This window comes from Etheostoma spectabile, chromosome 20 (genome assembly GCF_008692095.1).
Source record: "Etheostoma spectabile isolate EspeVRDwgs_2016 chromosome 20, UIUC_Espe_1.0, whole genome shotgun sequence".
In the NCBI taxonomy this organism is placed as follows: domain Eukaryota; kingdom Metazoa; phylum Chordata; class Actinopteri; order Perciformes; family Percidae; genus Etheostoma; species Etheostoma spectabile.
Genome location: NC_045752.1, coordinates 10798036 through 10811313, shown reverse-complemented (window position 1 = coordinate 10811313; position 13278 = coordinate 10798036). Strand labels below are relative to the sequence as shown.

The following is a 13278-nucleotide window of genomic DNA, read 5'->3' as shown; positions in this document are numbered from 1 at the left end:
CTTTCTTAGAAAATGACACTCATACTCTCTACACAAATATGAGAAGATAGCACACACTGCCAAAGACATTTTAAGCCGAAAGGCAAACAAAGACACACCTGATTTCCCAGAACGCCAATGGAACAGGCGCTGGAGACCTCCTGCTGCCCAAACCACAGGGACATGAGTCTGGATGGGATGCCAAGGATATAAACAGTGGCCACCAAACAAACAAACTGGCCAACAAAGGTCATTGAAAATGTGTCGGGGTTGGCAGTGCTCATCTTTATCCAGGTCCTAATGCAGTTAAAAGCTGCGCCCACCACCACAACGTGCCTAAGGCCCCCGTTGTCGAGCAGCCACGTTAAAGGCAGAATCAGGGGGATGTAGGTGAAGAAGTAGATCATGGAAAGCCAGTCAATGGGGAGGTTGTCAATGGTGTGGAAGCGCATGAAGATGTTGCTGCTGATGCCATGCTGCAGTCACATGAAGATGTTGCTCAAGCAGTAAAGGTGAAACAGCATGACCCATCGCCGCTTGTACAACTGTCTCCATCAGTGGGAAGAGCTGCGCAGCGTCCAGGGCTGAAGACTCCAAGATGTCACCGCTGTCTCCCAGTTGCAGCTGGTTGTATTCTCCCAAACTGGTTGTCTTTTTTTCTTGTTGGAGACCAACTATTGGCTCTGGCCTCTCCAAGGCCATGCATCCACTCATGAGGCAATTCATCCTGAGAACTCATGTTGCTCTTACTGAAACCCCTTTCATTCAGGCTTCCATAGCCCTTAACAACTGGAGGGAAGAGCAAACATTTCTCCTTGTGTGTACGCTCTCTCAAAACCGTGCCAGTTTAACTGACTCGTCTCTCCCACCCAACAGGTTTTACCCACATGCTGATCATAAAAAACCTCACCAGATGTGCCTACAGTGGCGATTACTGCTTATTAGTCCTTCTGATTTAGCGGAGTTGGATATGTGGTGCAGTTGAAATGTAATGAGCAATGTTGGAAAACTCTGATCCCAGCCAACTGTTACATACCTGACTGATTCCAGTCTTTAACACCTCACTTTAGTAACATGACATTTTTATTTTTTATTGGTTCACAAATTGGATTTACTAAAGCCCAATCACTTTTTATTGCATCACAATTGCAGATCTGAAGTCGGATTATTTAAAACGTATTCATTTAACACTAACACATTTTGTTATGTTGACTTTCTAATCAACGCAGAGTGCCTGTGTACTCAAAAACATTGGATTATGAATGCTCTGCCATGATGCGGTACTGACAAGTTTGATTCTATAGGATGCTAAAATGTGAGTTTATTGTAATCAACCATAGTGGAAACTGGAGCTTGTTGTTACTGTTTTTACTCTTACAAACTTATGTAAATGTGATTCAAATGTCCACAGAGAGGCCAAAGAACAAGTGATAAAAATCATCATTTTCTTCCAGTGTAAAGACCCATGTAAACATTCAAGTCACACACACAACTATAAATAATTTATGACTCTTTAGAATATTATATGTAGGATTATTACTGTGGGACATACACAATTAGTCATGATCAATCATTTTTCAGAGGAGTACTTTGTATTTGGATTATTCAATGTTCTTTCACTTTTTCCAGAAAAGGATTCAATCATGCCACAACTGAGTGTGACAATGTTTTCATGAGAATTAGAGTTGCAACAATTAGTTGATTCATTGATTACTTAATTGACAGATCATTCATCCGCCACTATTTTCATAATCAATGAGCCAAAAGTAATTTCAAAAACTGACTTTTTTATTTTCTGACATTCAATAGACCAAATCATGAAGGGATTGATGAAGAAAAAAATGGTAGATACTAGCTTACTAAAGTGTTCCTCATTAATTTTATAATTAATTTGATAATTCTATGTGTTTCTGTTTTGGAAGTTTCTGGTTGTTGTTGTTTTTTTTGTTTGTTTTTATTGAGCTTTACCTATAGCATATGGGTTTATGTAGCCTATCTAAAAAGGAGACTTAAACTGGAGAACATTAATTTAACTTTTGGCTCCAACTAATAGGAAAAAAAAATGAAATAACTGAAAAAATGATATTAGTGATGTAGGCTAGCAGGCTATTGAATGGCTTCTCAAAGCACCAATGGTAATTGCTGATGGATTCCCTGCTGTCTACAGCCTCCGGCCACCTCTGCTGCATGGAGCAAAGAGAGATTCCTTTTTTTTGGTATTCCCCTTATTCCATAAAAACAGTGCAATAAAATGCTTAACCACAGCGGATAAAACAATCTATGATAATGATACTTAAACGATCCTGGCTCATATCTAAAACACTCGGTAACATATTTGGCTATTAAGTACCTCAGGGTCATAATCAATTCAATTCAATTCAATTTTATTTGTAGTATCAAATCATAACACGAGTTATCTCAAGACCCTTTACAGATAAAGTAGGTCTAGACCACACTCTATAATTTACAAAGACCCAACAATTCCAGTAATTCCCCCGGGGCAAGCATTTAGTGCGACAGTAGCTAGGAAAAACTTCCTTTTAGGGAGAAACCTCGGTTGTGAGGAAAACTTTGTATTAGGGAGAAACCTCGGACAGACCCAGGCTCTTGGTAGGCGGTGTCTGACGATACCGGTTGGGGGTGTGATGAACAGTGGCAATAATAGTCACAATAAAGATAATGGAACTATGACTAGAAATAGTAGTTACAGTAGTTCATGTAGCAGGGATCTGCAGGGCGTTACAAGTTATAGAAAGCTTAGCAGGGCATAGCAGGACGTAGCAGGGCTGCTATGCTAAGTGACGAGATGTGAACACATGAGCTGTAATTATACAAACCCCTGTATACAGCCTAGTATTCAGACATTCTGACTTTTTCGCACACAAAAAAATGCAGTTTCCCATAACTGGAACACAGCAGCATTGTTACACAGACTACACTGACTCAAAACACTGTACCAGCACAAGACACAGGAATTGTGTACGTCACCCCCCTTTTGGTTGTCACCCTCAAAACAAATAGCCTAGCTTCCACGATTGAGGAATATCTCACTTAATTTAGTTTTTTATATCTGGGCATGAAAAGATTTTGAGGTTAAAGAGGCAGCTGTGGAAAGTAACTAAGTAGGCCTATAGCTACATTTTTAAAGTACAGTTTTAAGTTAGGCTACACATGGTTAAGTAGGATACTTCCATTCTTACGTACACTGCATTTTAGAGGGTAGTGTCGGCTACTTTTTACTTCACTACATTTACATCTGATAGCTAAATCAAATTACAATATACACAAAAATACATAATAAACTCCCAATCTCTTGTGTATGGCTTGTGACTCTTTACAGGTAAAACTATGCAGTTCCACTAAAGAAAGATTTTCCATCTAAATTTCTCAGCTGTTTCATATAAAATAAAGTTTTCAGGCCCAAAGAGAAGAAAGTATTTTCCAAATAACAAGAAATGAAGGGGAAAAAAATTAATAAAAGTATGTGTAGCTGAACTTGCTGTTTTTTTCTTCTATTGTACCCCATGATTCATCTGCCCCTCTGATTAAGTATTTAATTGGAGGCTGAACATGAGGACATACAATGCTTCAACCATCGATATGTACCAACAAACTAGAATCCATGAAACCGGATAAGCTTTTTCAAGGTATGCAGGATCTGTGATGTAGATAAGCCGTCACATGTCAGAGCGCACGCACGCACGTACACACACGATGTGATTCAGGCCACTCATGCAATTCAAACATTTTTTTAAGGGGAGTTCGGGACAAAATCTAATTAAACATAATATAGAGGTCTATCACAGTGACAATTGTGGCTAAGAGATCAACTTGCCTGATTCCCAAAAACTCCGATGGAGCAGGCGGTGGAAACCTCATCCGCGCCGAACCAGACGGACGCCAGGCGGGAGGGCATCCCGAGGATGAACACCTGGGCAAGGGAACTTGCGAGCTGTCCGAGCATGGTCACCCCGAACAAGTTTGGATTGGCACTGGCCACCTTGATCCATGTCCCGGCGCAGTTGAGCGCGTTGGCCAGCAGCGCTGTGACCCGCAGCCCTTTCTTATCCAGGAGCCAGGTGACCGGGAAGATGAATGGGATGTAGGTGAGCATGTAGATCATGGACAGCCAGTCTATAGAGAAGGCTTCCACGTTGTAGAACTTCATCATTACGTTGTTGATGATCCCGTACTGGATCCATTGGTACGCGTTGCTCAGGGAATATGCGCTGAACAGTAACACGATCATCCAGCGCTTCTTGTACAAACGCGTGTTGGCGGCGGAGCCGCTGTCCCCGTTTGGGATGCTGCAGCATTCAATTTGCGCCACGGCATCTGGACCCCCCGCTCCCAAATGTGGCACATTGTCCAATGAACTCTGCGCGTTTCTATCCTGCGATGCCCGAGTATCTTCTCCCATCTTCTGCTTCAAGAAAAAACAAGCAAACTTACAGAAGAATACTTATAAGAAAGTATTCCCCCAGAGCAGTAACGAACTTAGTATGTTTTTAAAAACCCAAACTGCTCCGAATATGTGAATTAAAAATGAAATTATAGAAGTAACAATAAAAAAAGATTCAATAATCACTTTCAGTCCATGTGGCAGTCCAAATACTATTCAGTTGTAGGAGCAGAAGAACTGAGATGACTTCCGACATTCATTCCAACGGACTGGCCTGCTCTCCACAAGTTCATTCAAAACTTGAGCTGTCTGAGAAATCCTATTCATTACACACACTAGTATGAGCTGACCCGACTTTTACTCCACCCAGCTGCTGAGATAAGACGTGACAGTGACTGTAATGAGACACACCTACCAGACAGTTAACAACACAGAGAATATATACACTGGTGTCTTAGCTTGTCCTTATTTTTCAACGTAATCTCCCAATGCAACATTGCAGATTATAAGTGTGCCACATTAACAATATTTTATTCAATAATAATACATTAAAAGGTTGCTATTATTTCTCTAGCAGGAGTTTGGTGCTCTTGCCTCAGTCATCATTTTGTTAATCTGCCTTGTTAAAAGTTAAATCCCACCGTGTAAGAACAATAAGTGCCTTGTTACTACCTGTGTTTGCTGTTCATTAGTACATGCTGTTCTTACATACTTTTCACAATAGATGAAATGTGGATTAAATGTTGAATCTAAACTCATGTGATTATATTACACTAGTGATCCCCATTTCATTTTAACAAAAAATACAGAAGGAAAGGCATGAGTAGTTTGATGTCTTAATGCTGGATTCCACTTGAAGTGAGGGGAATAAGGTTAATCATGAAATATATTATTTGACTTCATCTTTTCCACTGTTATAATATGTGTGGAATTACCCACAGCTAGAACAAAGCTGTCCCTCTGCAGGATACCTCGGGATCCTGGAAACCTCACACATAACAATTAGCCAGAGGGATGCTGGAGAGGTACAAAAGGTTTGAATAGTAAATCAAGTTTAAATAGTTTAGAATTTCCTGCATAAAACTATAACACATGTGTGGAAACCAATTCAAACTGGAGACATACAGGGTTGATCAGGATGTACTGCTACTGGCCACCAGATAGCACCATTTACCAGAAAGTTTGGTCCTCAAAATTTGACCCAAAATATAATACGATTACAATACAAAATTCCAGTAAGAAAACAAACTAAACATTTATTTCTTAAGGAAATACAAATGAGATTTTGTGATAGCTTATATTCTTATATAACATAATATTCAAAAGTATAAAAAAAAACATTTGTAGTAACAATATGGTAACAGAAAATAAAGTACAATGCATATGCATGTGCATACATGACGCCTGCGCCAAAACATAGGAATAAGAAAGAGGACCAACCGCTCGGCCACCAAATGTATGAAAAACAAAAATGATCATGACTCAGGAGGTTATTATAGTAAGAAGGCTTCTGACTGTCTGCAAGTGACACGTACTTACTTAAGAAAAATAAAGAATTGACTTTTTTTATTGCGTAAGCAAATCCAACTAAATGTGTCTAATAAGATCAGAAGTAATCAGCAAATAAAGGTTCACTTGTAAAACTAATGCCTGAAATGACTGAACTGATATTAAACGGATGTTTTTGATAGCGGATAAAAGCGATGGCTAAAGCTAAGGAGGAATATAGTACAAGTCCAATATAAAACAACAAACTTGATGTAAAGTTATGTGCCAATAGATGTGTTGTGTTTTTTGTTTAACTTCATACTGATAGTGGCTGGAGTCTGATGACCACAACTACAAATAAATGGGAAAGAAAGACAAACAAGAAGAAGTCTGATTTAACCGCCAAAACAGTGTCCGATGTAATCACATCCACAGTTTATGGCGTCCGTGAGATAAGGTGGGAGGACTCGGCTGGATCTCATCTGTGGCTGAGGCCCAATGCTAAGTGCTGCTAGTTGGCTGTTTCTTCTCAACTGTAAACTGTGGAAAGTGGTCACACCTTCACTTGGCCTCCAGTTGCTGCAGCAGGGGGTTGGCCTCGCTCTCCGGGGTTTTGATGCTGTCCGTCCTGACAATACAGGTGGGGCGGTGTCGGTTAAGCATGAGGATCAGTTGCTGTCGTTCCAGCTTCAGCTCTTCAATCTGGGCTTTGAGGTCAGAGTTTAACATCTCTAGTCTATCTGATTCCTGTCAGACGGTGGGGAGTAAAGGAGGCAAAGACAGATACAATGTTGTTAAGGCAATAAGATAAATATGTGAGCGTTTGAAAATAAAGCATAGTAATTGAGTCGGCGTGTCTCACCTTTTGTAGATAATCTGTTCTCTCTTTCTTTTTGTTTCGACATCGAGCTGCAGCCACTTTGTTTTTCTCTCGCCTTCGTTTCCTCCTGTCGTCCTCTTCGTCTCTCTAAACAGCAGTGCAGGTAAAAAGGTTTGAGGCTAAGTTGTGATGGACCTGCTGCACATTGGAAGACTCTTCATGTTTCAGTACAAAATGGTGATGAAATGAGTAAAAGAATATTATCTTGCATTCTTTATATTACATCTTCATTTGACTATAATAGAAGTATGCTTTGACCATGCCTTCTTTAATACCATTGTCAATAACCAAAGAAACGATAAATAAGGAACCAACAATGTTTTTTATGTTCTACTTACTTTGCATGCATGTTGATCTGTCTCAGTCACAGCATGCATGTTTAATAAAGTACTCTTGGTATGAGAGAATTTTTATTCTTGAAGTGATACAAAGTATTGTGTCCAACTATGTCCACTAGGTGGACCTGTTGATTAAGATATGACACAACACGTAAATGCCATGGTGCTTTCACTTCATGCAAACCTGTTTATGACATATAAGGCACATTTTAAACTAGTTATAACATAGTTAAACTAGAATCTATCTATGACCCATTTGAAATACTGAATTTGGTTTGTTGCATCTCTTTATAGCTGCGGCTAAATCCTATTAATGTCCAAACGTCAGATTAGAAACGAGCATGCAAACTGAGTAAAAAATCCCAAATGTAGTGTTTATGATGTTCCTGATCTAGTTCTCAGCTCCTCAATGTTTCCTATACCTCTGCTTTGATCACTAGGGGCCTCTTCCCCAGACTGTCCAGGAAGTGCAGAGGTGACAGCATTGTACCGAACTCCTGGAAGTCCCCAAATTTGAGCTTGTCAGTCAGTGTGGTGGCTGAGATCCCAGCCAGTGGGCCCAGGCTGGGCAGGGAGCCTGCTGTCACAGAGGGATCTGGGATTTGTCCTGGCATCGCGTCAGACTCGGCCGTGACCACAGCTAAAGGGGAGGAGAAAAGAGGAGAAAAGGAAGACATACTTAGACGGCAACAAACAAGATCAATGAAAAAAACATAAAACTCTGTCTGCTCTGCTTATTATAGTACATACTTTATGGTATGAGGTTAGAAAAAAAAGCCCTTTCTCAACAACAAATTAACAGCAAATACACATTTAAGTGCTTTATTTGACCCACAGTCTGTTACAGAGCTTCAAGAAAGCATTTGCCTGAGGTGCACTGCTCCTTTCTAGCAGTCAGACTGGCCTTACTGTGATGACTTTTTGGTCTGTTATATGAGCCATATGCTGAGGCTGCTCTCATCAACTTATGAGTGGGCAACTTAAAGTGGGCAATTTCTCCTTTTATTTCAAGGAGCCATTCCCAAGAAATATCTGTTAACCGCGGTTTCTTCCTTATGGAGACAATGTCAGGGGAGTAACACATGGCTGCTAAAATTCAGCAAAATGTTGTTAACTATGAACCCAAATGTAACTTGTTTGGTTTGGTTAAGCCACATGAAAAATTTAAGTTGAAACAGTTTACTCATATTTTGGGCAGAACCGTTTTTCACTATGTTTTAGCACACTGGCAAAATCCCAGATTTGAAAATGCTGAAGGTGAACATTTAAAAATATCCAAAGACAATGAGAGAGGTGTGTGAGAGCAAACCAGCCAAATACACAGGAAATTACTATAACAACTCAGCGGATTTCCAAGCCACATGATTCAGCCAAAAACTACTATCTAAGGTCAATTACTCAGAGACATGTAGCCCACACAACAGGAATAAACAGGCAATATCTGAATATATATAAATCCCCCTTCAGAAAGCAGGCTGTTATTATCTGTGAAGACAAATGTATGGGAATTTTAAGTAAGAAGTGTATGTATGCCAATAAATATGCATCTACTAACTAGATAGAACATGAAAATTGCACTTGGGAAATTACTTTCAGTTTTCATACATCCCCACACTACAGGTCAAAGTGGAACACTGCAGGCCATGCTTATGGCACATGCTTATCTTTAAAAAAAAAGTTATATTGAAGTATTATGGAATGACATGCATTGGACATTTGGTTTGAAATGCTCAAAAACACTAGAAAAAGCAAAAGACAAAGCCACCTTAACAAAATAGTTATGAAACTTTTCATAAAGACCATAGGGTACAATATGGACCAAAGACCATTTGAGTATATTATTGTCTGCAGTGAATGATTGAAACAGCTATTTAACATACTGTAATAATTGTAACTGTATTATACCCTTAAAGGTCCAAGAAGTCAATTAGACTGTATTATAGTTATTTGCGTTGAACCTTTACATGAGAACGCTTCTGGTTAGTTATTATCAGTAGTTAAGGAATGTGTGTAGTCATCTTAAGTTGACTGCATAGTGTTGCAGCGAGTGCACACAGAAGCCATTGGTCAACTTGAAAGCGGAAGTTTTTCTTCAGTGCGGCATTTATCTTACGTAACCTTGTCTTCCCATCAGAGCTGCAGTGATAAAACGCTACAGCTTTTCCTTTCCAGCAGATTTCGCTTTAGATAACCACATTTTGGGAAGCAATGCACAACACCAATGTACAGGAGAAACAACTCTAACTGAGAACATTTTGTCCTGAATTGTGCACGCCGTGGTTCCATGTAAGAGGAGCATGCAAACAAAAGAAAACGATCTTTGTGTAGCGTGTTAAATAAGTTGTCAGGTCTACTTTGAACACCAAACTAAATCCCACGTAAAACTCAAGAGACTGCATTGAAAAGCCCCATATAACCCAAACATCACAGACCTAGTCTCTGCCTGCTTCACACACTATGCTCGTTAGGACCTATGCGTGGCGCGCCAATAAGATGTTTAGTATGTAAAACATACTCTCGACTTATGAAGTTTTGTTTACCGACCTGACTTTGATCCCAGGTGCAACAAATGTCCTTTCTTCTGGTCAGCCGAGGGTCGAGAGTAGATTTTAAAAAGTGGAAATCGTTGCATCAGACCGATTTAAAACGTGATCCCAATCTGGGAGGATTTGGGAATGCGGAAATTAGGCTATGCCAGCCAAACGTAAGCAGGGATGTAAAAAAGTACATAGTGGGGGCAGAAGTGGGGAAGTCGCACCGCTCCTCCCATAAAGAAACACTGAGGCTGCATACGGCAACGACAGCACAGTGCTCAGATGGAGGCCTGCACTAGAATCACTCATCTAGTCAGCCCAATACATATGCCAAGAGACAATATGAAAAAACAAAAGCTTCATCTTTTTTTTCTTTTTTTTTTTAAACCAGGATTTATGATATACTGAGGTCACAGTGATTCCATTTTTAGGGCACACTTTTACCTTAACTCTGCCTTGCACATTATATGGTCCTCTGTATGAATATAACCTTATTTAATAGAATAAAATGTAACATGCATGGTGATAATTTAAATATTTTGACCTTGATATAGAAATAGATTTCTTAGAGACAGATTGCAAACACCACTTTGAATGTAGATTTATTGTTATTATTTAGCAGCATAGATAGGCAATCAATGCTCAATTTTACTTTTAAATTTAACAAATAAATCAAAATCTGAAAGGTAAAAAAATAAATCATAAGGTACATCTTGATAAGATATATAGTATATAGCACTGGATGTTTTCATGGAAAACTTTCAATGAGGTCAAACCACAGTTGATGACATTGAGGTATGTAGGTACTTAACGCGGATGAATATGTAAATACAACATTTACATCAATCAATACACTATTGACACCAAAACACAAAACCATACTGATACATTAAATTCCACATTACATCTTAGATCTAGTAACAGATCAGATATATAGAAGCTCTGAAAATTATTTGGAATTTCTCAGCATGCGTTTTAAAAATCAAAACTTACTTCAGTCCCTCCTGTAAAAGCCATGCTTTTCGCTACATCACTCTGTTGGCTATGTATCTGGAGAAAGTTAATATGTTTGCTTAGTCACACACATAAGACATTTCATGAAGGTATTCCTTGAAGTGTTACAAGCATATGTAGTTCATGTCATTCCAAAATCAGAAACCTGCAAACAGAAAAACCAGAGAGATCACACAGATCACTTCCCTCTGTACATTATAAGGCTAGGAGAGTTGGAGAGTTGAGGAGATCAACAGATTCTGTTATGCCCCCTCCACCTTTATGACTGTCTAGTCCCTCTGTGAGAGAGTCTAGCTCGGGACACGCAAATGTGAACACAGACAGGTAACTGCTACAGGTGGGGGTGGAGGTCACCACAGGAGTGCTGAGAGGCTCCAGGTCGCTGGAAACAGACTTGTACAGGGTCTCCCAGTCCGAGACCCCAAGAGAACTGCTCAGATCTATGTCAGGCACGGATCGAGCTGTCTCCATGGGGGTTTTCTCCTCCAAACTGGGCAACATATTTTCCAGAAGCTCCTCTTTAATGTCCAGAGAAGACTCAAGATCGCAGATGTTGATTTCAGCACTGGCACACAGCAAGATATTGGAGTTCCCAGAGATGGCTGTTGACGGATCACTGGGGATGTCCATGTCCTGGAGCGAAGGAGCTTCCTGTGTGCCATCCTCTGGAAGTCTGTCCTCGTCCGGGCTGGGCGGTAGCCCTGGGGACCCCGTGGGCTCCTGGAAAATAGACTCCAACTCATCTGAGATTTGGCACCCTGGTTTATGTGTGGCAAGGATAAATTCAAGTCGCTCTTTCTCTTTGAGAAGATTGGCTATTTCCGTCTCCAGGGCTGCTTTTTCCTCCTCCAGCTTATCGGTCTCCTTCAGATAGATTGACAACCAAAATCATCCACACTGGAAAACACAAACAAAGAGTGTGTGCTAATTACAGCTGAGTACATGCGTCACTGTTTACTTACAGTTTGCAGTGTATCAGTGAGTTCCCGCCGTCTGTTGCGACACTTTGCTGCAGCCATTTTATTCCTCTCCCTCCTTATCCTCTTTTTCTCTTCCTCCTCCGGAGACAGCTAGGATGTGAAAGGAACAATTCAGTTATTACCTTGAAGAATCCAGCCATTTCATCCTCTAATCCGCTACATCCATTGCCAATTCACCCTTCTGAAGAATGGCAAAACCATGTTTCGCTGCAATGCGTCTAAAAATAGACCATTGTTGCAGACTTGCTGTGACCTGAATATAAATTGACTGTAAGGAAGGCACACAGCCAGCATACGGCACCAGAGGAGCATGCATAATAGCACTGTTGCACACAAGGAATTCAGATTGTTATATGTAAATTTACAATATTGACTATTCTGTCCAATGGCAGTTAGACTTCATCCAAGCTAACCTACCTGCTCTGTTTTCCCCTTTCTGACAACATTTTTGCCCTTGTTCCCGCCCACTTTGGGTGTTGCCTGGTGAGAGCTTTGTGGTTCATTGGCTTGCTTGCTACCCAGAGACGGGGAGACAGATGTAATAATCGTAGGCTGGACCATCCACTGGAAATCTGGGGTAGAGGAAATTGCAGTGACTGTTGGAACAAATGGAGTATCTTCAACGCTCATTTCTCGGCAGAGCTCCTGGGGGAAAAAAGGGGGGGAAATCAAATATGAAGATTATAATATAATTTTTTTTTTTTTTTTTAAATAAATCTATTCCCATGCTGGTTTCAAGTGGATCTTATTGTGATGACAACCATCAATAAAACTTACAAATCATGTTTAGAGTATAAAACAGAGTGTAGCCTGGATGTGTTATATTATCTTGAAATATACCCAACCAGAAATAGCCTTCTCCAGATCAATATTTGACTTTATCATTGTTTCTGACGTCAACACTGACGCAGAGATGCTGTGGAGTCTCCTGGATGGATTTATTTTTCTCAATGAACCGCTGCATCGACACGCTCACATCTGGTCCCAGGACGTCGGGATCATAACAACCCGAACTGCGGCGCTCATTTGTCACGTTTCTGCCTTTATTTATTTCTGGTCCCATTATACATCACTTGTCAAAAAAAATAAAATATTTTTTGAATTAAGCGCACACAGTTAATTAAAATCCTATCAATCAATTCCACCTCCCCTCCCCCCACCACGAAGATTAAAAAAAAGCATCTAGTCCGTGAACCCGTGAAAATAGGACTGTTTAACATGCTTGTAAACGGAGCGCCTCCTAGACTGCGTGTTGAATGTATGATCAACAAAGCCATTCATACCTTTGCATTGCTCTCTAAGGAGGAAGCTGGAGAGCTCGCTTCTTCTGGCGTCTTCTGGAAGAGGGTCCCGACAGGAGACTGTGTCCGGCAGGTGGGGGAAACTGAATCCATGTCAGGCCGTCAGGTTGTTATGAGAAATCACGAGGGGAATAAACAAGTCCTGATCAATGACAAATATGACTCTGGCCTTCCGCTGGGCAGAGCGGCTCGGTTTTTTCCTCCAGGTATATACCTGGTAACTGGACGACTTGAATGCAAGCCCCTCCTTTTATGCTCGGCTAGAATTTTATGAATGAACCAAGACTGTACCATCCGCGGAGGTGGAGGGTGGTCAGACTGACAGCCACACAGCCCTACATGTCGGGGTAAAAAAAAAAAAA

The 13278-nt window shown here is 40.5% G+C and overlaps 3 protein-coding genes across 8 annotated transcripts in view; all 3 read right to left on the bottom strand.

Annotated features, from left to right (window-relative positions):
• flvcr2a (FLVCR choline and putative heme transporter 2a) overlaps nucleotides 1-4815 on the bottom strand; it is a 21454-nt gene extending 16639 nt beyond the window's left edge. For 3 of the 5 annotated variants that reach the window (XR_004326934.1, XM_032500318.1, XM_032500320.1), the window contains exon 1: nucleotides 3815-4815. Coding sequence is in view for 4 of the 5 variants with exons in the window: in XM_032500318.1 (XP_032356209.1) it covers nucleotides 3815-4399 (585 nt within the window). In the remaining variant the exon portion in view is untranslated. Of the gene's footprint in view, nucleotides 1-98; nucleotides 1026-3814 lie in introns of those variants that run through there. The other 2 variants (XM_032500317.1, XM_032500321.1) reach the window with 2 other exon arrangements.
• A 475-nt stretch (nucleotides 4816-5290) lies between these two features.
• jdp2a (Jun dimerization protein 2a) lies at nucleotides 5291-9978 on the bottom strand. Its single transcript, XM_032500333.1, has 4 exons — nucleotides 9632-9978; nucleotides 7510-7727; nucleotides 6732-6836; nucleotides 5291-6616 (listed from the first exon to the last, which is right to left on the bottom strand). The coding sequence occupies exons 1-4, from the start codon at nucleotides 9717-9719 to the stop codon at nucleotides 6431-6433; spliced, it is 597 nt and encodes a 198-aa protein (XP_032356224.1). The 5' UTR covers nucleotides 9720-9978; the 3' UTR covers nucleotides 5291-6430.
• A 295-nt stretch (nucleotides 9979-10273) lies between these two features.
• The window catches only part of fosaa (v-fos FBJ murine osteosarcoma viral oncogene homolog Aa), a 4566-nt gene continuing 1561 nt past the window's right edge, over nucleotides 10274-13278 (bottom strand). The window contains exons 1-4 of one of the 2 annotated variants that reach the window (XM_032500325.1): nucleotides 12899-13272; nucleotides 12033-12260; nucleotides 11598-11705; nucleotides 10274-11499 (exon numbers count right to left, since the gene is read on the bottom strand). In XM_032500325.1, coding sequence (XP_032356216.1) covers nucleotides 10831-11499; nucleotides 11598-11705; nucleotides 12033-12260; nucleotides 12899-13009 — 1116 coding nt within the window. In that variant the 5' untranslated portion in view covers nucleotides 13010-13272 and the 3' untranslated portion in view covers nucleotides 10274-10830. Of the gene's footprint in view, nucleotides 11500-11597; nucleotides 11706-12032; nucleotides 12261-12898; nucleotides 13273-13278 lie in introns of those variants that run through there. The other variant, XM_032500326.1, reaches the window with a different exon arrangement.

Bases quoted from the DNA above. Each gene is read 5' to 3' on its own strand.
- jdp2a (XM_032500333.1), bottom strand. From the start codon at position 9,719: ATGCAACGATTTCCACTTTTTAAAATCTACTCTCGACCCTCGGCTGAC. The intron at 6,837-7,509 runs GTATAGGAAACA...ACTGCTGTTTAG, and splicing joins CCCTAGTGATCAAAGCAGAG to AGAGACGAAGAGGACGACAG. The intron at 6,617-6,731 runs GTGAGACACGCC...ACCGTCTGACAG, and splicing joins GAACAGATTATCTACAAAAG to GAATCAGATAGACTAGAGAT.